At 39.3% G+C, this 24,767-nt stretch overlaps 3 protein-coding genes across 3 annotated transcripts in view; 2 read left to right on the forward strand and 1 right to left on the reverse strand.

Moving 5' to 3' along the window:
* Positions 1–1,631: 1,631 nt before the first annotated feature.
* cipca (CLOCK-interacting pacemaker a) lies at positions 1,632–8,354 on the forward strand. Its single transcript, XM_067614032.1, has 4 exons — positions 1,632–1,787; positions 3,957–4,073; positions 4,554–4,723; positions 5,257–8,354. The coding sequence occupies exons 2-4, from the start codon at positions 3,968–3,970 to the stop codon at positions 6,064–6,066; spliced, it is 1,086 nt and encodes a 361-aa protein (XP_067470133.1). The 5' UTR covers positions 1,632–1,787; positions 3,957–3,967; the 3' UTR covers positions 6,067–8,354.
* Positions 8,355–8,458: 104 nt separating this feature from the next.
* On the reverse strand, positions 8,459–12,419 carry zdhhc22 (zinc finger DHHC-type palmitoyltransferase 22). Its single transcript, XM_067613854.1, has 3 exons — positions 12,027–12,419; positions 9,696–10,253; positions 8,459–9,601 (listed from the first exon to the last, which is right to left on the reverse strand). Exons 2-3 carry the CDS (start codon positions 10,249–10,251, stop codon positions 9,324–9,326), a joined length of 834 nt encoding a protein of 277 aa, XP_067469955.1. The 5' UTR covers positions 10,252–10,253; positions 12,027–12,419; the 3' UTR covers positions 8,459–9,323.
* Positions 12,420–12,843: 424 nt separating this feature from the next.
* Positions 12,844–24,767, forward strand: part of tmem63c (transmembrane protein 63C) — a 30,350-nt gene continuing 18,426 nt past the window's right edge. Inside the window, exon 1 of the mRNA XM_067613844.1 lies at positions 12,844–12,935. The gene's annotated coding sequence lies outside the window, so the exon portion shown is untranslated. The remainder of the gene's footprint in view (positions 12,936–24,767) is intronic.

Raw genomic sequence — 24,767 nt, forward strand, 5'->3', positions numbered from 1 at the left:
AAAGGCACGCCTCATGATGGGAATGGGAAACAACCGAGGGAGAATGTTTTGCTTAAAGATGCAATAGTGTAGTTGGAGACATGACTTGGAGCCAGAAAAGATAAATTCCCACAGTAACACACCACCCCCGCTGCTCCCTTTATTGTTAATTCATTTCCATAATCTGGAAAAATGCAAGTACATAAAGGTTTTGGAAATACTGCAGTTTTGGTTGAAGACATGTGACAAGCACTTTATCAGCCATACACCATACGAATCCAAGGATCCTCCTAATACAGACTACAGGCTTTTCTTTTAGTTAGCAGCCTTACAAGTTTCTTTTAAAAGACCACTTTATGCACACATCAAAATACGAATATTTCAGTGAAATGTATATAAATTCCAGCTCACAGAAGGGTCATGAAATGGTGGACTTGTTAGCGACATTTTTACGCAATACAGTTGGAAGTGGACACAGTGAGGTCAGTTCAAAGGAGCACTAAAGAGGAAAATATCTCAGAGACATTTCTGCAACATTTCAGCTATGGAGTGAGGGTAAGGTACAGTAGACTGCACTTAAAGGATAGGTTCACAGTTTTTGAAAAAAGTATGTCCTAAAACAATAGTCAGCTGCCCAAATGAACAGTGACACATGTTTTTCTTGCTGTAATCATTTCTCCTGTTCATACCGTCCATTAAGAGATCTATTCATAATGCGCTTACAATGTAAGTGATGGGGTATAAAATCCACAGCCCTCCTACGGTGCCAAAATATATTTAAATGTTTATTTGAAGCTAATATGAGGCTTCAGACGTCCAAATTGGTCAAATCAATGCAATATCTTTCAAAGTTACAGTTTTTAGTGGCAAATTCCTACTTTTTTAACAACCTTTCCTCTGCAGCTGAACAGCAAAACACTGTGAGTCAAGATATCTACTTTATTTGACTGGCTGAAGCCTGGAATTTGTCCCCCATCACTTCCATTGTAAGGGCGTCTGGAGAGGATCTCCTAATAGTCAGTATAAACAGTAGGAATGACAGCAGGAAAAACCTGTTTCAATATGGGCACCTGACTGTTGTGTTAAGACAGACTTGAAAAACTGTATGTAATAGGCAAACATCCTTCAGTCCGGGTTATGGCCACTGTCAAATAGAGGGTCATCTGGCAACATGTTACTGAATGAGAAACACTAAAGGAGAACCTCAGGAAGTTTGGAGTGGAATAACTCAGTCTGAAAAATATATTTAATGTTGGGTGTTTATTTCACTACTTGAGAGAAACTGGGCTCATTTAATGATCTAGTTTTTTTTTTTTGACAGATAGGTTTAGATCAGTGGTTCCCAACCTTTTTGGCTTTTGATGCCTTAAAATAAAGTAAATAAAAAAGTAAGTAAAAAGTAAAAGGACTTATTTTGTTTTATTTCAATGACGTTTGAAGGCTAGATGAGATAAAATACACTAATTCATAATAAATAAAGCAAAAAAATGAGGAAAGTTTAGAAAAAGTGTAGGAAATATGTTTTTTTCTGTTGTCCTTTCCAGTCCTATCATTTTGCGACCTCTAAGATTAATCCAGTGACCCTTTGTGGCGTCCCCGACCCTCACGTTGGGAACCACTGGTCTCGATAACTGTAGTCCACACTCCCGCACCACAGGTGGCGGTAATGCGCTCTAACGCTGGCTGCCATCCGCCATGATTACACCAAAACAAGAAGAAGAAGAGGAAGAAACTAGATCAGAGTCGAGAAAACAAAAACCTTTGATGCCCCTATAAACGGATATTTGTTTATAATCCTACGACGCGAGGTAAGGTTTGCAAAAAATAACACTATTAGCCAAATATAGATCGCCTGTTGATGAGCTGGTTGCCACGGTAAAGCTAGGCTAGTTAGCACTGACTGTCGTGGCTACAGGCAGCAGCTAAGCTAATGTTTTATTATATAAATTATATCTACAAAAAATGAGTCACCTGCAGCCATAGACATAAAACACTAAATGCGACGTGTCGTAGTGACTTGTCATTCCGGGATGAAACCACATGGCAGCCATTTTAATCGGGTCCAGTTTTAAACTTGCTGTAACTGGAACCTTTAGTGAAGAGAGGCTTATGTTGTCTTTATAATCTTGTATTTTTCCACCAATAAGTTACATCACTACTGTTTTTTCCTCAAATTAATGAACGTAAGACAACTGTGCCGCTCTAGATTTAACCAAAAAACAAAGATTCATGTAGAAATTTGATTATTATAGCTCTAAGAGAGCAAATCATGCTTTCACTCATGAATGTAATGTCATAATTGTGCATTTACATTGCAGACATTTATTTTATCTTTTCATTTTTGCCTGAACTGTAACTGTAAGAACTGTCTTTGTTATTCTGTGTGGCAAATATACTACATTAAGCAATGTCTTATGTAGAAATCCTAAATAGATTCAGTATTATGGCTTATATTGGCAGGCAGTTACAATCAGAAACATAAGAAACACACCTGCTGTAATATATCAAGATAATATCATTTATTTTACATAAGCCAAGATTTATTTCTCTCTGACACACACACGTAGCTAACATTAAAGGGGACCTATTATGCTTTTCCTTATTTTCAGTCATATATACAATGTCACAATATCGGATGTTCATATTAAAGATGGCCAAAGTGTCAAATAATGAGGTAAACTTATGTAGAAGTTATTCCTGTGAGCAAAAAGCTTAGGCTTCAGATTGTTGTGACCGCTTGGTTACCAATGTTTTTTCTACTTTCAGCCCGAGCCGATGTTGGTTTGTGACGGATTTCTTTATATGGCCACTCTGCATTATTTCTAACTTATCCACTGAACAAATATCTCCATATGTTGTGGTGTCACACAGTTTTTAGCACCGCTAAAGCTAATTTGGTGAGGAACACATTTCATTTCCTGTTAATTCTTCAAAATAAAAGTCTCTTGTTATTTAGCCATTTAAAAGCTTTTAATATAAAGCAGAAAATGTTGGGTTTTCATGGGTGGTAACTTAACACGACTCTGATACAATTGGCCAGCTTCCAGAAAGCTGGCCAATCATAACAGAGTGGGCTCATCGGGAGGGGGATTTAAATGTTTGCAGCAATTTAGTTTGTCATTAATAGTCTGTGTTGATAAAGATGTTTGTGTAAACAACAACATAACGCTAAATTTAGCGAATGTCTTAATTTTTTTAGCACAGTTCAGACTCCTAGCTTGTGATGATTATTGTTTTCCTTGACATCTTTTCTTTATTACCTTACTTTCGATATGGTGAGAAGCATCTCTCATGGGACTGACAGGTCTATTTGATTTAATAAATAGTCACAACTTTTAAGTAATATCTGCGTTTTCAAGTTGTTTCGATCTGTTTGTCCCTTTTAAAAATACAATATCCTGTTTATTTGTTGGTGTGTGCAGAAGTTTCTCCTCATAATGTTGACAAAGTAGTAAACGACTGCCAATATCATGCTGTATAATATAATACAAGTACACCTTAAAAAGTACTGTTGAAATAAATACATAATAAACAAACAGATTTGTTAAGATAATATTTATTGCCTGGCTTTTATTCTGCAGCTGGTAACTTGCAGTAGGCTGATCAGGGAGATAGAACTGACCTACTGACCCATCAGTGCCAAATTACCAATTATATAAATTTACCAAGTTAAATTTATATAATCACAGATTAAATAGTAATCCAGTCAGTGAACTGCCCTCTAAGTAAACAGAGCTACTCCCTTCCAACAAGGCGTAAACATGGGAGAAGAAGACAGAAGCTCTCTTTGAACAAATCTCAACTGGACTCCTTACTGTGTGCTGATCAACTTAAAGTCTTGTCTCTGCCAAGACATGCCCTCAAAGGAAAACCTGATCAAACTCTCTCTGAAGCTTGCCAGACTTTTGCTCCTGCCCAGTCCAGATTGTTTTGATCCTGTCAGTTAACTTTCAAATCTTAACTCTCCGTTTTTCCAGAAGAGACAAGCATGAGCGGCTTTAGAAGACCAGACAGACACAGGACACCGCCATTCACCAGGGCAACACACCTCGGAACATCCAAGCATGACCTGGATCGAGATTCAGGCTTCTCAGGTTTGACTCGATTACATTGCTTTGCAGAGATGAACCTGTGAGTTTTGTGTTTGTTCCAACACATGTTGTATTTCTCTACAGTTAGTAAAGAGACTTATGTGGTAGTGGTGCCAGAGTAGCACATGTTGTGAACTACATTTACCTGTATATAATTAGAATTTTCTTGATTTCAAAAAAAGACTCTCAAGACATAAACAAAGTCTAATCAAATATAGAGATCTAGGTTGCATTTTCTATGTAGGCTAGCCTGTACTAGGTCAGTTTTTCTTATGACCTTTATTTACACTATAAAGGATGACCTGGATTTGGTTTAGCTGTCCTCATTAGGTTGATGGTATCCTTTTCTAGGTGCTCCAGAGATGTTCATCTACATCTGCCACTGTTTTCATAATACCAATGTTCTGCTTCAGGCACAATAGAATGGTAAATCTGTTGCATTTAAACATGATGAAGCCCATATGCTTGTCCTCTCCTGCTTAGATGCCAGCTCGGGGTATCTCAGTGCAGTCGATCTGACTGACTCCGAAGATGCAGGTAGGAATGGGTCCATAGTCGGCCAGGACACGACCGGTCCGCAGGTGGCTGTGATGGGAGGCTCATATGGTGGACTGTCTCCAATGATAATTATGAACAACTTCGTCCTAAAGCAGGTAAAACGCAGCAATGTGCTGTATGTCTGCCTCTGCCTAGCACTCTGCCTAGGGTTTATATTATTCTTGGCGTTGCTTATTTGGCTTTTAACTCAAGCCTGTAAACATGTGTTTCAAATTTGCTCTTAAGATCACTATTAACCCAGATTTTCCTCTGAAATTTGACTTAAACCAAGGGGAGCTTGCTTAAAACAGATATTTAGAATAACAGTTTCATCACAGTAACATAAAGGGGCTTTTGTTGAGATTTTTATTGCAATTTATAAGAGAGTTGATAAGCTGTTGCAGCTGAGCTACCAGCCATTCCTGTTTTATTTTTTAAAGTTTCTTTTTTAGCTAGGTTCTCTTCTCTCATTTGGTAATAACTCCAGGGCTTTGTAATTGTTAATCCAGCATTTATTGTATACTTCGTAGTTTGACTTAATTTTCAGGGATAATATTTACATTGAACTTTGTTTTGTATGCTTATTCCATCTGCATACTAAAATACATTTATCGTAGAAAAATAATTAAGGCTTTTTTTGTTCTCCTAGCCATCCCAGATGGCTCCAGCAGAGAAACAGTGGGGCTTCTCCTCACCCCTGGAAGTGATGCCTCAATCTCAGGTGGTTCTTCTTCAACCCATGGTGTCAAATGGCAACAGCAGCTCCCCAAAGACTGGCTCTGAAAATATGCGACAATCAAAAAGCTACATGCCCATCCTGAAGTCATATCCTCGAATTGCCCCACATCCTGGGGAGGCGCCTGCTAAGAGGTTCAGAATGAGGGGAAGTTCGACCTCAGGATATGACCAGCGACAGAGGAGACGCCACGGCCACGGCCACGGCCACGGCCACGGCCACAGGCTCTACAGCTCCCCCAGCCCACAGCCAGCCCTGCAGACTCCAAGCAAACCCGTCACCAACTTTGAAGTAGCAAACAACCAAGCACAGGCAGCTGAAAGTCTGGAGCAACTCGGTGACAAGTCTCTCTCCCCGCTGACAGGAACCAGCTCATTGCTCAGCTACACGCATGAATTTAGGACAGAGGTTGACAGCAACAGTATCCATGGTGACGAAGACCAGGACACCCTCTCAACAGACAGTGACAAACTCAAACGTTTCAGCAATACCTACAACATTCTCAACAAATGCGGCTTGCTGGGGATCACCATGCGCACAAAGCAGCTGATCAAAGAGAATAAGCGCACCCAAGGCCAGCTGCAGCAGCTTCAGGAGCAAACAGCCCTGCTGCTGGAGGCTCTGAGCAGCGGAGACCCACAGCTCTGGTCTAAACTCCAGCTCTCACTGCAGGACACAGACAAGGAGCAGTTGGGAATTAAAGCTCACAGAGTCCTTGCGTAATATACTGTATTGGTGGTCATGGCCAGCAGTTCTCAATCTTGAGGGGGGTCACATGATTTATTTAATGTAAAAGAAACATATATCTCAGACCTTATCAATAAAAGCTTTTTTGTTGTGAAATAGTCAACACCACTTCTTCAAGCATTATAACTAACCCAACTATAACTTATAACTAAATTATATGCTGTTATGCTCCTGACAGGGGTACAAATCTTCTTATACTTGGGGGTCACAGAGCCAAAAACATGAAGAACTGCTGGTCTAAACTCCAAACATGAAGCTGAAGCACATCCACTGTTACCAAGTGGGAGTTAAGAAGCATGCGTACGTCTCAAACCCTCGCCTATAATGAATTTTCTTGCCTCTGCTGTTTGAAAATAGCAAGTATCACTTACAATAGGGCTATGGCTTCTATATGTTGAACTCTTAATTGCATAAACGCATGCCTTACTGCACATGTGAGGACAGATAGGGTTAATTTCATATACATGCCTTGAATGTGATAAATGTAAAAAAGATAGAAGCATCGTTTTAAGCCACGGCTTGAGGGATGGCAATGTTGGTCGGTCAGTCAACCACTTTGGCCTCGGCTGAAATGTCACGACAATCGCCAGATAGATTGCTATGAAGTTTTGTACAGATATTCATGATCCTCAGAGGATGAATCCTACTGACTTTGTTGATCACCTGACTTTTCCTCCAGCACCACCATGAGGTTGACATTTAAGCTCTGTATTGTAATATCTCAACACCTATTGGACGGATTGATGTGAAATGTAATACTCACATTCTTGGTCCGCAGAGGATGAACTGTAATAACTTTGATCTCCTGACTTTTCATCTATCGCCAATATCTGCAAAACTCATTACATTCCCCTCAGCCTCAGCTAAACTTTGCGTTTAGTGCTTATTTGCAAATGTTAGCATGCTAACACACCGAAACAACACAATGATCATGGTAAACATACCTGCTAGACATCAACATGCTAGCATTGTCATTGTGTGCATGTTAGCATGTTGATGTTAGCTCAAGTAGAGCCTCACAGAGCCGCTAGCTTGGCTGTAGACTTTTAGTCTTGTTACTTTTTAGGTCAAATAGAAAACTTGGTGTCGATACATGTGGAGTGTGTTTCAATTACCTCTCAAAGGGGCAATAGCCTGTCAGTTTTCTTTTTATTTACACGGTCTTTAAATTTAATGGTAATTGAAACTCTGAATGAAGCAGATGTTTGCTTTGTCAGGAAGTGTCTACACTGACTGCTTGTGTTCTGAGACAAGCTGGCTAGGTCACAGTGAGGCTACAGAGGGCTGGCTAAATCAACATTGTTTTGGTTTTTTTTTATAATTTTGCTACTTTGTGTCGTTATTATTTATTTGTAATAATATTTTTGAACAAGACTAAAGCTGTGTTAATAATATAAAAAAACCAAGCACATTATAACTTTTTTTTTTTTTATAAAAGATGATGGTAAAAACTACGTTGGGATTTGTAAAAACTTAAATTGTAGCAAGTGAAGTGACGTAGCCATATTATATTTGTCTTGACCTTTGATCTGTTGCTGCCGTGTTCATTCCTGCTGCAGTTTGAAGCTTAAGGAAAAGTATTAATTTAAACTTCAACGCATAGAAATGACAGCTAAATGTTTTCATTTAGTTTCATATCCCAGACTCTTGCACTTTAGTTACAAGATTACTGACAACATTTTTAGATTCTTCACTAACTGAGCATTTCTCCGCTTTCATGATAAAACAGTGTGAATATGAATGTTTATCTGATTGCCTGTGCCTTTTGAATTTGTACGTACTTGTACTTCATATCAGTGCTTGAGCTGCTTAGATTTCTGTATTTTTTTTGTGGACATCATGTGCAAGAAAGATGAATGTACTTAAAGCTCTCCAAAGAGTGAATCTTCCTCTGTGAAGTGATGTAAGAAATTACAGCCCTGGCTAGATAATACAACCAGAGTTGCTGTAGAAAGGACAGAATGAAGACAAGTAAAAATGGTTATAAAAGAGTTTTAATGTTAAGTCATGGTTAACTGTAGTGGTATTTATTTTAGCAACAATATGCTACTGTTGCAATATTTTACAGTCAGGAGTCGTAAAACTAAGAGCTAATCAAATCAGACTTGGTTTTAACAGAGCAAAAAGAGTTACAAAAGTTTTTTTGTATTTGTATTCTAAGATTATATTTTGCCTTTTTTCCTGTTATTGTGAAAAGTGCTTTCTGTATCTTTAGCAAAAGTCACTTTGACTAATAATTGTCATAAAACTTTGTTTGAAGACCATTTCCTCTCAGTGATTTATTGCACTTTGCTTGTTCTGAATATGTAACTGTTGAAGACGAAAAAGTAACTACTGAGTGTGATTTGAATACTTTTATTGGTATAACAGGAATAGACAAAAATAGCTCTAAAAAGTAAAGACATATTTATTGAAATCCAAAACATGTTTGGCATAATGTAGAATATGTCATACAGTAGCTGTAGCTGCAGCATAACAGTGAAAAGTCCTTACTATTATTACCAAAGGGCCCTATCATTAGCAGTGTAGTGAAAACCTCATCTTTGGGGTCATCTGTAAGCATGTAAGACATGATTTTATGGCACATTGTGATTAATACCCTGGATAATTATGTGGCACATCATCCTCATATTTCCCCCCAACCACATCATATAAAGTTTTATATCCTCAGTCCTCAGGAACATCAGGCTCAACATGTAACAGTTTATTGTCAAAACAATGTGAAGCCTGGCAGTTTATGCTGAGGAGCAGTACATACTGTGGTTTTCTTGTCTGCTAGCCCTTAACATCAAAGTGGATTGTTGTCGTAAAAACTACCATAAAGTTCCTGAATGTCACACTGCAGCGTCCTATGAGGAAGTATGGAAGAACAGCGCGCTTTGACTGCTAATCTCAGAGCACTGCATGGCACAGGCGTTCAAATCAGTAGCATAATACAAAAATGCAAAGCTGAGAATGCATGCACTTATGCAAAGCCATCTTATCTTGTCTTATTTAAAGGATACACTTACACTATGCACTTATTTAAAAGTTTCACATTGCTTATATGGCTCCTGTCCTTAAAGGAATGTATGCTAAGAGCTAACTATTTCACAGACTACGTTAGAGGTCATAAAGCATCCATTTATATTCAAATTCAATCACCATACAGATCCCTAGAAAGCCTTTTCTATCACTTGTTACGCTTGTGTGACCTATTGGGAGCTATTATTGATATGATATGTGGTTAGCACTCAGTCTTGTTTATGTGCATCTGAGTCTTCAGAGCACATCTCCACTGTCTGCACAGGCAGGATAAGGCCAAGGAACCAGCGGGTACCAAAAACATCCTTTAGGTTGGTTCTCCAAGGGCTGCGGTTCTCCACAAGCTGCCCCCTCTGCATCTGACACCAGGTCTGACCCCGGGCCACCAGCAGCACCTGCTGGCAACAGAAGCCTGCACACACCAGGCCGATGCCCAGCCACACATACAGCATCAGCACCAGGAAGAGCTGCAAGCCTGAGATCGTTCCTGATTGGGAGATAATGAGAATGAAGAAATGAATTCCTCAGCAAGTCATTTATCTTAAATGATCATCTAGACTTGGAATTGTAAAACAACTCACCCATGAAGAAGTAACCGGTGGAGAGGGGGAGAAGAGTCAGGAAGGTCAGTGGGTTCTCAAAGGAGATGGAGTACTCCACTGTAAGAAAGGCCACACCAAGAACCAAGGAGTACATACAAGTGCATGATGTGTAGATGCAGAACATGATGAAGTAGCGCATGTTTTTGTTGCCAATGCAGTTTCCAGTGAAGAAGCAGTGGTGATCCCTCTTGAGAATAACTTTCTTACACAGTTTGCAGAAGTGGCGACCGTTCAGGAGGTAGTGTGCGTCCACTTTGTCCGAGCAGTGCGGCGAACACACTGGAACAACAGTCTCGTTGGCACTTTCAGCAGGATATTTGATAGTCATTGTGTAATTCCCCAATGCATTGAACATTAAGAAAAGGAAAACAACTGTGTGAAGAGTTGTGGATCCCACCAGCGATGTATCCGGGCTTGGGAAGATTGTTGGGATGAAAAAGCAGAAGTGCAAAATGAAGGTGACGGCTGTAGCCATGAAGAAGTATGCAGGTGCTACAGCGTTGAGGAGTCTCAGTTTCAGCATCCTGGTGAACATGTCTGTGTGAGAGTAAGGACACAGTCAGCAGGATGATGCTGAAGTTGACTTCAGCTCACATATTCTGATTGTTAGGTTAAGGGGAAAGTAAAGGGAAATGTAAATGATGATGATGTAGCAGCAGAATAAGTGTTTTTGCAACATTTAAAACCGTGAAAAGGTGTTAGACATCGTAGTAAATGTCTTAACATTGTTAAAAACCCACTTTCAGATTTGTGAAAACTTTATTTTATGTATGAAAATAAAAAAGGGACAATTTCACTGATTCTCTTTCACAGTTAGTGTTGCAAAGCCCCTTAATCCCTTACAGATCCCCTCCAGAGGTGTTTTGAGACATAAAAATACTTTGCTTTGAGTAATGTTTTTTCCACAAAAGTTTCAAATTAGTTTCAAATTCTTAAAATGACATTACTGCTGCTTCCCTGCTAACCATTATTTAAAAAATCCAGAATCTATGAATATGCAAGAACTTTTCGTTTAACATCTGGACACAACATGTCTCCTACTTCACTGAAAAGTCCATTCTCAGTGTTTGTGCACTGTAGGCTTCAAGTTGCATATTGGACCATGACTGCCCTCCAAACCAGTCATGGCATCACAGATTTAAGGTGAGCACAAATAAACTTTCCCCCTTCAGTAAATGAATGTGAAAACAGCCTCATAGAGTCAAACTCTTAACACTGCAGGCCAAACATCCGAGTGAAGCAGCAATGAGCAAAACACATTTTGGAGAGGAAGGGAACTTTAATTCCCCCCTTAACATCGGAAGCTGGAAGTCAACCTCAGCATCATGTAAATAAGTACATTCACTCAATGCCTGCACCGAAGTACAATTTTGAGGTACATACAAAACAAATGAGCAGTTTCTCAAATATAATACACTTTATAAACTACCTAACCGTATATAATGTATAAATTAGCTTCAACTCAACATTAACAAAACAATAAAAGAATAATAAGATAAGACTCTGTAAGAGGCTTTCTGCAACAACATAAGTCATTTTCCTTTTAAAACTTGAAATACATTTTTCTGATAATGCTTCTGTTCTTCTAGTTGAGTAGAATGAATATATGTATGTATGAATGCAGAGCTGCAGTGGAGTATTTTATATGGAGATAATGTTGCTTTTACTTACATAATCATGTTATTATAAGTTATTTCACAACTACTAGAGCCTCAGGTGAGTGATTAGTTACTGAAAATAAGCAGATAAGAGGTAGGATAGGATTTATACAATTAGGAATGATACATCATACAGTATATAGTGTGTGTGTGTGTGTGTGTGTGTGTGTGTGTGTGTGTGTGTGTGTGATCTAGTTGTTCTTTTAAAGATAATGTAAAGTCTGCTGCTGAGAATATCTAATTTCTCACCTAACTGGGGTCCCGGGACTCTTAGGGGCCGTTGAGAATACTAAGAATATCTCACTGTCTCCTCTGTGATCTCCTAACCTACAGTGCTATGCCCAGTTAAATCATAGAGTGTCAGAGGTGGAGCTCCCACAGACTGAAACTGGGTCTTTATATTTAAGTGATTCGACATGGAAACACTGGGGAGCCCTCCTATAGGCCAGCGCATGCCCTAGTTGAAGGAAAGCATACTGTAGGACAATCAAGGACTACCGCAGTTTCCCTCTCCCTGCGTGTTTTCCCAATTTTCCCTCAAGAAAACAGGTTATAGCCTATACTGGTGCCAACGACTGATTATTCCCATGACGACGCGATGAAAACAGTTACCTCCTAAAATGACCCTCATCGTGTCCGAGCTGCTTCCTACCTGCAGGCGTCAGAGAGCGGAGGAGCTGTCCGTTCAGCACCACGGAGCCTCAGAGCTCAGCAGATTCATTCAAACGCACAGAGAAGCTGTGCTGTGGAGCCACATCGGTGTCTTTTTTTTCATTATTAGGGTTTCTGCTCCTTTGTGTACCGCCGCCTGTTGGTGTGGATGGATCTATTTTTTCGTTGTTTTTTTTTTTAACCTATATTCCACCTTTTCAGGAAGACCATGTAGACGAATGCTATACTAACACAAAACCGATGTAGGATAATTGATGTGAAAATATATAATTGAAGAAATTGCATGAATCGACGTTTCTTGAAATTAAATTTTCTTTTTGTGGCAGTATTTGGTTTAGGATATTGATTGTTGCCACTTTAAATGTTCATTTACCTTTATGTGGACCACTCACCGCATGTGGGGAGTTTCCAATAGCCCTCATTATTGAAATGTGACTGTTTGTTTGAACTAAAGAGTTTGAGACAGTGCAAGAAAGACAATTTTCCAGTAGGTGGCAATACATCCTCGATCATTTTACCACTCAGTCTGCGTGCTGTCATATTAGTGATTTAGATTTCACACTGTGCTTATCTTCTCTCATCACCTGAACCAATCTAGCTTAAAAAATATAGCTAAATAAGTGACTTAAATCTGGACAGCTGATTATATTATTATACCTGTTTCGGCTAATTAATTCGCATATCCTGAAATAACAGACAAAATCCAAAACCTGGAGTTGAAATTAGTCGACGCTCCCTTAAGCGAGCCTTCATGGCAGGTGCTTCATTGTCAGACGGTCCCTGAGTAGGTGGGAGATTCTCTTGTTTCTTGGTGTTGGAGACAAAAAAAAAAAAAGAAACACAGCAGCTTCCCCATCGCTAGACGCCAGCAATCAGGAAGCTCTCCAAGGTAAGCGACAGTGAATTTTGAACTCATGTATCATGTGTTTTGTGGTCTAAACGTGGACCTGGGTGGGGGGTTTATTGCGCTATTTATGGCGCAATCGTTTTCATCAACTTGCAGAGCTGGATGAAGGTGGGTGTGCAGACTGTTGTGAGTGCTGCAGTAAGCGAGGGGAAACAGAGTCGCTAAATATTGTCTGGCTGGAGAGAGAATCACATGTTTTGATTTGTTTTGTTTTTTTGTTTTGTTTTTTTCAATTTTAAAATGATTTTAAAATGTGGTGTAATGTTGTCGTTTAAAAGCTCGTTGCATCATGCTACAGTGATGTTATTGGTCGGTGAGGATGAGGATGTTTCTGGCAACGTGTCAGACTAATACACCCAAAACAGACACATCTCCTGTTCTCACTACAACACCTGTGATTCTTCATGCAGTTCGTTGTTTGTTATGATCACCCTTAACCGTAAATGTGGGGTTCCCCTCTGTCAGCTAAGGAATCTATGAGGCTTTAACCATGATGTGTTTCCTTTCTTATTTATCCCGCTGTTGTTTAGTCTGTTAGATTCACACAGACACAAAGCTTTTATTGGTCAAGTGTGTAAAGTAGTTTGACCTGTTGCATATTCAGTTAGCACTGAATTCTACAAAGCGAGCTTTGACCAATGGAAATACATTATAACCTACCAGTCCTGCCATTTGCACCTGACTATGATGAAGGGAAGTGGCCTTTAAAATGCCAGATTTATAATGGCTTTCTGACATTTTACTGGGTCGCTCATTGCATTTGCATTTCAGTGCACTGAAGAATAAGCTATGTCATACTATACTGTGAGACTGAGTTCGTATAAAAGGGAGTTTTATGTAGAGGAAAGTTTTATTATTTGTAGTGGAAAGTGATATTTAGATTCTCAAATGGACTTTAAAGAGCAGGTTTCTTATATGACCAATATGTGAACACACATATGAAGATAAATGACAATGATGATGGCTACTGTTGTTTATTAATCAGATTAATCATGTTTTCAGGCTCCTGTGCATTGTCTCTTCGCAAATAGAGATTTAATGCTTTTGAAGACATCCAAAACATATTTAAATGAATTGCATTTAGTCTTTGGAGAACATCAACACCTGTAGGTTGCTATAAAAAGAAAGTAGCTTTTAAATATTCCAAAAAAACATTGGAATCTATTCAATTGATTTAAGATGACTACAGACTCACTACTGTAAGGCACAAACTACAACTTTTTACCACAGCCTTCAGTGTTTGATAATCCTAAAATCATATTTTGTCGAATGCGCCTTTGATTAGTTTTGGCATCCTGTGGCTCAAGTGTAAAGGAAGGTTTAATACCTCACAACTGAAACATTGCTTTCTCGGTGAACGTAGCGCTGTCATTGTGCAGGACTTTACTATCGTCTTTTGTTTTATAATCTACAGATTTTTCTGTGGAATTTCACTTTAAAATTAATTTGGGAGTGGACGAGTGCAACGTAAGTCTCCCAAGAAACGGGAGCAGATCGATGCTGGTCATCTTCAGGTATCACACAGGCATTAATATTTCAAGAGACTCAGAAGTGAGATTGGAAAAGAGCTAGCAGTAGTGATGGATATGGTGAACTGCAATGAGCAGCTGCAAAACAGGCAGTCAATAGTGAGTTACACGGAGAAAATCTTAAGCAAACATGAGCCTCCATCTTTGGTTCTGCTCCATGTTGTTTGCTTGTTTCTTTTTAGATGTTCCAGCAGCTGGAGCAGGTGTACAGCTTTAGCTGCACACAATGATCAAACAGTGAAGACAGAGGAGTAGGTGCACAAAGATTCTTTGTGGTTTAATGATCTGTTTTGATTTTTTTTTTTTTTTTTCTCGTGGTGCAAAGCATCAAAATCACATAATCTGCTCTGCCTGAAAGAGGCAGAACAAACACATTATTAGGGATAAAGCATCAGAGCATTAGGGATCAAACATCAAAACATCAGTGTGAAAGTTCACTTAATTAACTGAAATGTATCTTAATCACTTTTTTGTCAAGGAAGAGGTTTATTTTATTGAGCTAAAGATCATGAACAGGAACAAGAACAAAGTTATTATTATTAAACACTAACATAATCATCAGTGACAGCTGATGACATTTTATGCATATGTACTACATAGGGGTTGGCAATATGGATTAAATCTTATATCATTGTATATTTATTTTTTTAATTGCAGTATCAATATATTTCCTGGTCTACAGTAGTAAATATTTTGAAAAATTAATTGAGAAACTGTCACGAGACAGAAATGCCAGTTTTTTGTCTAATCCAGTCAAATAAAAACCTGACCAATCACGATACCTCATCGCATTGATGTAACAACCATATAAGATACAATATTAGAATCAAAAGTCCAGCATCATTGCCATTAATGTCCTAATAAACCCAGAGATAATATTATTATTGTATTTGATATTAAATGGATGTCTACAGATACATTTCTGTCATCTCACATTGGCTTACTGTCCAAAACGAGTACTGTAGGTGAATATATCCTCTTGCCTTTTATACACTAATGAATGAGAGTGAACTCTACACTTGAGCCCAGACTGAGGATCTGAAAGGACCAGCCCACGCTCTTAATGGATTGCAAACACCGAGCAGACCTCTTTATACTTTCTCTCCTGCCCCTCCCTGCTAGTGATGATGATGATGCCAGTGGTGCTGGCAATGAGCTGTGGGGTGCAGTGGTGTGTGTGTGTGTGTATGCAATACAACCAAAGTTGCATCATATGTGAGATGTATATTTATGTGACTCATCTCCCCAGCCGCATGTTGCTGGCTGCTGGATATGAATACAAATGTCAGAAAACACTTTGGTGAAACCCTCTTGACAGAAAATTGAACATAAACAGAATATCAGAACAAAACAGCGTCCACTGATGCTGTGATAAGCTGTGAAATATTTATGTTGCATTTGAATTCCACCTACCATCTAGCCATAGCCGTGATGTACTATACTACAGGCTCTGCTTTGTTTTTGCTGCTTTTTATGTCTTTGGTGAAGAAAAAGCTCTCTGCAATTTGAGATTCTTGCTGTGAAGTTTCCTGCTATTCCACAGGGGTCCATCACAGTGATGCCGACGCATGCGGCATTGTCACTGATGTACTGTACACAGCCTACAGTATGTCAGCGTGCTCTTTGTTGATGAATATCTACCAGCATAGAGGATACTGACATAAGCTTACTATAACACCAGGAAGCAGCATCTGATATTCACAACCTTAACCTTACCTTCTGCTCTCACTTACGCATATCGCATATTTTATACTGACTGTGCCTGATGTACCTACGCATCCTGTTGGAGATGCTGAGGTATGTGAGGCTTTGTCTTCTAGTCGGTTGCAATCCAGATGTCATTTTTTTATTTTATTTTTTTGGTTTTGCATGTCTTTACCAGTTAACTACAAATGGCATATACAATACTTCACATTATTATTGACCATTTTCTAAAGTTTTTTAGATTTAATTCCTAACTTACAAACAGCCACTGTGTGCCATAAGTCAAAGTCTAGACGGTAAAATGCTGTACATATTCTACTTTGGCTGACTGAAATTTCATGACAGTAAAATCAATTCAGAAAGACTTGTAAATAGAGACTCTGCTATAAAAGGCTTTACATTGATTAGACAATAAGCAAACACGGATGCTGAGAAAAGAATTATATCAATTTGGATATTTTCTGCATTATAATGGTTGCTGTTAGTAACTCAGATCTGAAATGTTGGAGCTTTCTTGATCACCATTAGGCCATTACCCCACAATCGTAAATTAATCAATAAAGGAAAATAATTGTTCATTGTAATCTATTCCCTATCTTAAGTGCATTTCAACCTTCTGCAAGCTCATTTTCATATTAAGCTGAAATGAATAGAAATCACTGGCCTCCTGGAAGGAAGGAAATCAGTCAAGAAACATATGATATACAAAGAAAAAATCAATGGCATTGTCTTTAAATTTGCTGCTTGATATCCAAGCAGCCTAAAAATACTTTAGATACAGATAACATGACTCTGTGTCTATAGGGCACTTCAGAGCATGGCTGATGTTATCTCACTACACTCAGATATAGGGCTGCAATTAACGACTATTAATCGATTAAATTTTCGTGCAATCTTTAAAATATCAGCTAAAAACGTCCATCACGTGTTCCCAGAGCCCATGGTTACTTTTCAAATTGTCTTGTTTTGTCCAACTTGCAGTCAAAAATCCAAAGATAATCAGTTCATTATCACAGAAGAGTATTGTATTTAGACTGACTGCATGTCACTTTTGATAGCTATTTAGATGCTTACAGAGAGGAGAGATTCCTCTGAAGAAATCTGTTCTGAGCAGAAGAGCAGTGTTTGCACTTTTTGGTAGATGAGGGGGTGAAGGTTATTTTGACTCAGGTTTTCTCACAGGTCCATTTTTAGGATCAGCTCCAGCAGGTTTTGCAGTGAAATCAGCTGTAGGTGGAATCTTCCAGAAGCTTGAAGGGATGCAGGGAAAACACAGATTGTGGTTACGATTGGGTCCGAGTCAGGTTCAGTGTCATCCAGCTTCAAAGAAAAATCAATTGAATGCATGTTAGACTCAAGTCCTCGCTGATGCCAGATGGGACCTAATGAGGAATGACCCAGTCCACACAGCAGCAGCAGCAGGACAGACACACAGCACTCCCCTGGGGGCCTACTGAGCATGTGCAGCCAGACAGGAAGCAGGTGTTTGGTTTGTTGAGCGTGGCTGGAGTGTGCAGTCATCACTCCAGTCATGCTACAGCTCATTCAGCCTTCAGAAAGAGGCTGGATTGGGGGGATGTTGCATCAACTGTGCGCTGTGAGCAGACACACCTCAGTGATCTGTGTTTGTGTGTTGTGTGATAAAGACACAATGAGGTGTAGAAAGAGTAAAGGCCCCTCCCGTTCCACTGAGCAGGTGGTGAGCAGATTGTGCAAAAAACCTCCGCCCCCTTTCTCCCCCTCAGGGACAACGTCGGCCCTCTTCGCATCCCCCAACACCACCATCCTCCAACCAAAACCATCGCAGCAGAGGCCTACAGCTCCTGGAGACTTGAGAAAGAGATGCACTCGCACAAGGCATCATTAAAATATCCTAACATACTACTATTTGAGCCCCCAACAATGTTTAGGAACATTTTTATAAAGTGTTCACATGTAGTGTAGTATTTATAACATTTTATAGAGAGGACATATTTAAAATGTTCATAAGCAAAATCTATAAACACAATAATTTCTATATTTAAGAGCATTTCTGTATTATCTTCAGACGGAGGTTCCTATAATCATCATCACTTTGTGTCTAAGTCTTTCTCCCAAGCAGCAATTTAAGAGTATCTTAAGTACATAACCCATGCACAAAGCATCCGAGATCCATAAAGAGATGATTTACTCAGTTTAATATGACCTCAATGCCATCCAACACCATTGGTGATGAATTGGAACCAGTCCTGATCACCCAACATCAGTGACTGACCTCGCTATAATGTTCTTGTGGCTGAATGGGAAGAAATTCATGCAGCCAGGGCCCAAAATCTTGTGGAAAGCTTTCCCAGAAGAGTGCTGGCTGTTCTCACAGCATACTGTTTTCATGTCCATGATTTCAAAATGACAAGTTTAACAGTCACATATGGGTGTAATATTTGAGTGTCCACACAGAGCCATGGAGTGTATGTAAATAAATGGGAGTACTGATAAGCAGCAGAAGTCTCATTACATCCCTCATGTGATTGTGCAAATATGCCGTCAACCCCATTGTCTGCTATAAAGACATTATTGAACCATTATTCCACCTTTGGTCTGTGTGGATTAATGGAGAGCTTAGCTGTGACCCGCAGTAATTGGAAGAGTTGAAAATCCACCACAGGTGCTCTTTGGTGTTGATGGAAAACTACAGGGGGTAGACAAAATAATATAAACACCAAATGAAAAATGATGTCTTCGCTGAAGTCAATCACAAATGCTGCCACAAAGGTTGAATGTCAGTCATCAGCATTTCTAAGCCATAAAATAGGTTTGTCACTCATCGCTTTGATTTGTGAGTTTTCAGAACAACTTGAGGCAAGCGACAGAGCTCTAAAGAGGTCGAATCATGTGTGACGAAACTGCAGGAAACTGTCAGAGAAAAATGTACAATTATATGACATTGTTAGCCTCAACTAACAAGTAGATGCTGCTCTACACAATATGTCAAGGCCCTCTTTGACAGTCGTGAAATGTGTGACAGCATATGCTAAACACAGATAAACTGCGTCAACAAGAAGCTGCAGGCAAAACTAAGCAACAGAGCAACAAGTATATGACATGCATATGAAGTAAACAATGGGTTGACATGATGATTGGCAGTCAGCATATACCATATAAACCATCTGCTGCACTTTTGTAGTTTGCAGTGGTGGTTTAGTTGCTTTGAAGCTGCACATACAGTTTATTTTTTTATATTGACAATGAATCATGTCACCTTATGTAATTATCACGCAACTCTGCAGTTCCCTTCAGCTCTTCAAAGCATTTTTAGTGTGGTTTAGTTCAGAATTTTGAGGTTCTGGCTGATAAAATCCGCTGTCATCAACCTCATTATTGACTGCAGCAGGCAGCTGTTTTCAGTGAAAAAGCTCTGATAAACTTATCTGCCCAGTACCAAACAGTAGACAAACAAAAAGTTAGTAACAAGGTGGGGAACATATTTCATCTAGCAAGCTAAAGAGAGATATGTCCCTCAAAAGTGGGTGGAAACGATAACAGAGCTAAAAGGAGAGTGAATATTGGACTTAAATTTGTCAGGTGGCCAGAAACACGACTCCAAATAGATGCTAATGCTGCATGTCTGCTGGACACTAAATAGTGAACTGTTTACTAACATATAACAACTTTACAGGTGGTAAGATGTCCACATGCTCACAATGACCAGAAAAGGTTAAGATGCCCAACATGAACTGTGACATCCCTAGTCTGAGTCTGGGGAGTCTGTACCTTCGTCACATCCCTCTCTTCCAAAAAATCATCTTGAGAAAATTGCCTGAAATAATCAATTAATGCAGATTTAAAGCTGACACTCTTTAAATAAAGATGTATATATTATATTGTGTTCTCCTTTAGGCTTTTCAATATGCTCTTATGTCTTTCAGCATGCTGCAAATGAGAGCTAAACAGTCTGGTTCGCACTGGTTTCCCCCCCTCACGTCACTTGAGGTTTATTGGCTTGTTAACAATTGATTGGAGAAGATTTGTTTTTACAGAATACACTTTAAACAGCAGGATTTCTATAATCAGGGTCTCAATTTTAGATTAACATGCAGAGCACAACTAAAAGACTACTCATGCATATTCTACCAGCTCTGGGCCTTTCGAGATGAAGCCGATGACAGGGGAAACGTCAAACCTTTCCTTTTCATGCAGGTATCGCTGTCTCAAGCAGACAGAACAGTCTTTGGCAGCACGAACAAAACAGTGGCAGGAGAAAATTGCATGTTTAACAAGGTTGCAGTCAGTGCAGTCAAGAAGAGAACAACAGCTATGAATCCATTTTATTTATGATGATTGCAAGTGGTCCTTGGGGGTGGTGTTTTATCTCACAGTGACTAGCAGTTGATTAGGTGCAGGGGTTTGGAAAGCAGTGCAAGTTTACATTTTATTTATGGTTCATTTCTCTGGCAAAACGGGCCGATCTCCCTCCCATTCCCTCAGGCAGGTAATGTATCTTGATCTAATTGAATGTTTGACGATAGGAGGGAAAGCTCCTCCAGTCCACCACATGGTTTATGGTGTTGATTAGGGTTTGGTGCAACTGGAAATTAGTATCCAAACCTGTTTAAATGTAAATATGTTTCCTGTCATGTTTTTTTTAATCTCATAACATAGTGTAGATCCAACTTTTCATTTCAGGATGACAAAGCAATTGTTACAGTAATAGAGCTGGTAAAGTGATTTAAAGGATGGTAAAAGTGAGTAATGGATGAACTGTGTTGCATGTCATCCCCCTCTATCTGCTCAATATTGTTAGTCATGCTAGTGGCATCTCTCTATGGATGGCAATGTCAGTCTGTTGGTCTGTCCACCACTGTGGTCTAGACTGAAATAACTCAACAACTTTTGGATGGATTGCTGTGATATTTGGTAGAGTCATTCGTTGTCTGCAGAGGATGAATCATACTGGCTTTGTTGGTCCCCTGACTTTGTCCTTTAGTCCACAAAAATTGCTTTTCCACTATTGGAACTTAACGACCTGTAAACTTGAGCTTCCCATACCCTAAACCTACTGGAACTTAAAGAACTAAGGTGGTTGTTTTTTTTCCATTCTGTTTTATAAACTGGAAAGGATCGGGTGTATAAGTTAGACATTAATTGAAAATACAATCATGTCTTAAAGACAAATAGAAAAGACAAGGGCAATGATAATAATAGGACGAAAAAAAATATTAAATTAAATAATACATCAAAATAAAGTAAAAGCAGATTAAGTTCTAAATGTTTTCAAAGATGTAGTATTAATTGTAACCTAATTAATTGTGCATATTCAGTACTTTTTCTGCTTTGAGAAAATTTTAGAAAGTATGTAAAATCATGAAGGAACATAGAAAAAGCTGGTAATCTTTTCAAAAAACAGCAATTGTGAATAAATAAAATCCCCATTAAACCATCACATTTACAGTAAAAACAATCTTTAAAATAAAGTTTAAAATTATGTATATGTAGGAAGTGACAACTAAAATATGACTAAAATTTGGCTATAAGGCTTTATTTTCTTTGATGATCCTCAGATTGTTTATAGTGCCATCATCAGGTCAAAATGAAGTATGTCCAAATACCTGCAAAACTGGTGTCCCCATCAGCCTCAGCTGTACTTTGGTTTAGTGCTAAAAAAGATGCTCTATAACAATTTGCTGTCATGTTAAAGGTCCAGTGGCTGTCAGCAAACAACTATTTGCTATGTAAAGATATAGTGGAGTAATGGCGATCTGAGCAGTGAATGAAGTCACACTCTCTGCATGTGTTGTTATCTGAGCTTCTCTGTTCTTTGTTTTGGTAGCCACACAAGCCACACGTGCATATTAGTGCATGTGAGTCCCTCTGTGTCCTCCATATCTGTTTCCAAGATGGCGGCAGCATCACAAACTTTCTCAAATTACAGCTAAACAGTCAGTAAAATATGTTTATGAAAACATTTGAGGTGAGAAATAGATAATGCACTAACAGAATCTTGATTCATATTTGATCACTGAGTAAATGACACGTTTTTGGTCTGAGATGTTAGTGCTATAGTGCGACATCTAGTGGCCGAATGTCATGCATTGCAACTTTAAAGTTAAATGGTGAACACAGTAACCATTATGCCTACGAAACATTTTTGCATTGTCATTGTGAGCGTATTGCCATGGTAACATTATCATTTAGCTCAAAGCACCAGTTTGCCATAAGTGCAGCCTCATAGGACTGCTAACATGGTTTTACACTCTTATTCTCTATTTTCAGCCAAAATGAGTAGTTGACTCCAAAATCATGATGCTTTGAGACAATCTTTTGTACAACTACATGAGAGGCTGATTTAATCAAATATTATGAGGGAGTGGTATTAGATAGCTGCGTTGAATCCGTGTTTACTGCAAGTTGTCCATCATCTGAGTTACAGTTTAATTGTTTTGTTTGTATCACCTCTGGGATGATATCCTCTCTCTCTTTTACACACACACAGATACCTCAGCTGTTTTTTCTGGTGCAATGAGCCGATTAGCTGACATGAGCTAGCATTTCCTTTTTACAGCTTGTGCTTTCTGATTCCAACTCGGGTATCTCTCATCACCAGCTCACAGCTCCTGCACTTCAGTGTCTGTGATCATAATAGTCTAACTGAACACAGAGGAGAGATTTCACTCAAGTTGCCAGCGGGAGGCACAACACTGCCTCTCAAGCCAAACATCATTTGATAATCTGCTGCGTTGGCTTGGAAGCCTGATTTAGGGACGAGGAGGAGAGAAGCAGAGGGAAAGGATTAGAGAGTCTTCAGATTTGCAGAGTTGAATGAGATGAAGACGAAATGGATACCACGGGATGAGCACGTTTGAGTGTTTATATACGAGGGCTGAGACAGAAAGAGAATATCCACAGAGTCTTAAACTGCTGAGTCATGCTGTGACGTTTGTCCAAATGTTGTGTGAAACCACGCCACAGTCCGCCTGTATCCTTCAGCATCCTGCTCTGTTGTGGAGGTGGAGAGGAAGAGTTTGACTGTTAGCATCAGCAGCTGGCAGCAAATAAAGTGAGTGACTTGTCTGATGCAAGAAGAAGAGCAGCTCAATGAGCCGATAAAGGTCGGTTTAAGCTTCTGCATGTCAAACTTTGTTTGAGCTCAGTGTGTCTTTAGTTTACAGCTCGCAAGTTGTATTTTCCATAATAAGGCATCATGTTTTTTTTGTTCAGCTGTTGCTTAATGTCACAGTTCACACTACTGCTCTTTGATTTGTGTGCTACCATCAGCTCATCTCAGGAATAGTCTACTTTTTCACTGAATCTCTGCTATTCCGACAAAGGTAGTAAAATGCTGTGTTTACAAGCAATATATTTTATCTAAAGATACGATTGAGGGTCAGTCTGGATGCTGTGGTTGATATATTGTTATATTAATCATACAACTTCAAAATATCTTGATAAAGCATCAGTTGGTTTGAAAATGTTTCCAAAATGCCTGTTTTAGAATCAAATCTTCACCTGTAAAATATAAACAATCTTAGGACATAAATATCCACAATTAAAGTACCATTTGTTATAATTTGTCATTGTTAAATCATGTTATGAGAGTGGAAGTCTCTGTTGTAGAATTTGAATGGTTGTTTTTGTTGAGAAGTGCACTGTGCCTCCTTGTGCTGTAAGCCCATGTGATTATTAATCCATTTTTAGCAGTATAATGATCCGTTTGTGCATGCTGTATTGACAGATTATTTCATTGTCAGCTGAGAGAGAAAATGTGATTCACGGTACATTAGCTTCTGTGGAAACACAGCTCTGCAGTTGAACAGAGTGTGTGCATGTTATAGATTTGCTTTGTGATCCGTCCTTTAGGGAATCTCCACCCTAGTTGTCTCCACAGGGAGGCTCAGATGCTGTGTATCTGATGACTGCAAGCTATACAGTTTCACAGCAGGAAGTAAGACAGAGAGTACAGCGGCGCAGAAAGTGCTGCTAAGAGATTACTGGGTTGTGTTTTTATACTGCTTCTCTTCTCCAGATCATTCTGACAGTGTGATGTACAGCAGTCCAACTGCTCTGCCATTGATCAGCTGGCCTCCTACACTTAGACATCCTGCTGAGGCTTCTGTTGCACAAACTCCATTTGGTAAAAGCTTCACAAAACTGCGATAGAGCTTCTCAGGAAGTGACATCATTGGCGCAGTGGTAAATCACAGCGAGGTTTGGTTCAGTAATTAGCGCCAGTTTGGAGGCCTTTAGCTTCCTCTCCTTTTCTCACTGTTGTTGTTCTCCTGTTACCTCACAGCTCTTGTGAGAGTTGGAGAGCAGAGCCGTTGGCCGGCGTTGTGATGCAGTTTTGGCTGCCAATTATTGCTGCCGAGCACACAGCCTGTTTACTACAGAGCATGCACGTTCTGTCACAGTAACAACATCTCTGAATTTATTGTCCAATCTCATTTTTCCCACGAAATCTGATGATTGATGCCTTTCACTCAAGGGGAATGGCAGTATCAATGCAAAGCTTTGTCAGCACTCTGTTGCTGCTCCATTTCCTTGGACTGTTTATTCAGCGAGGAGTGTACACAGGCTGAGCAGTTGGGAGTCGGGACTGTATTGATTG

This window comes from Thunnus thynnus, chromosome 16, assembly GCF_963924715.1.
Source record: "Thunnus thynnus chromosome 16, fThuThy2.1, whole genome shotgun sequence".
Taxonomy (NCBI): domain Eukaryota; kingdom Metazoa; phylum Chordata; class Actinopteri; order Scombriformes; family Scombridae; genus Thunnus; species Thunnus thynnus.

Bases quoted from the DNA above. Each gene is read 5' to 3' on its own strand.
- cipca (XM_067614032.1), top strand. From the start codon at position 3,968: ATGAGCGGCTTTAGAAGACCAGACAGACACAGGACACCGCCATTCACC. The intron at 4,074-4,553 runs GTTTGACTCGAT...TCTCCTGCTTAG, and splicing joins TCGAGATTCAGGCTTCTCAG to ATGCCAGCTCGGGGTATCTC. The intron at 4,724-5,256 runs GTAAAACGCAGC...TTGTTCTCCTAG, and splicing joins ACAACTTCGTCCTAAAGCAG to CCATCCCAGATGGCTCCAGC.
- zdhhc22 (XM_067613854.1), bottom strand. From the start codon at position 10,251: ATGTTCACCAGGATGCTGAAACTGAGACTCCTCAACGCTGTAGCACCT. The intron at 9,602-9,695 runs GTGAGTTGTTTT...TCTCCCAATCAG, and splicing joins CACCGGTTACTTCTTCATGG to GAACGATCTCAGGCTTGCAG.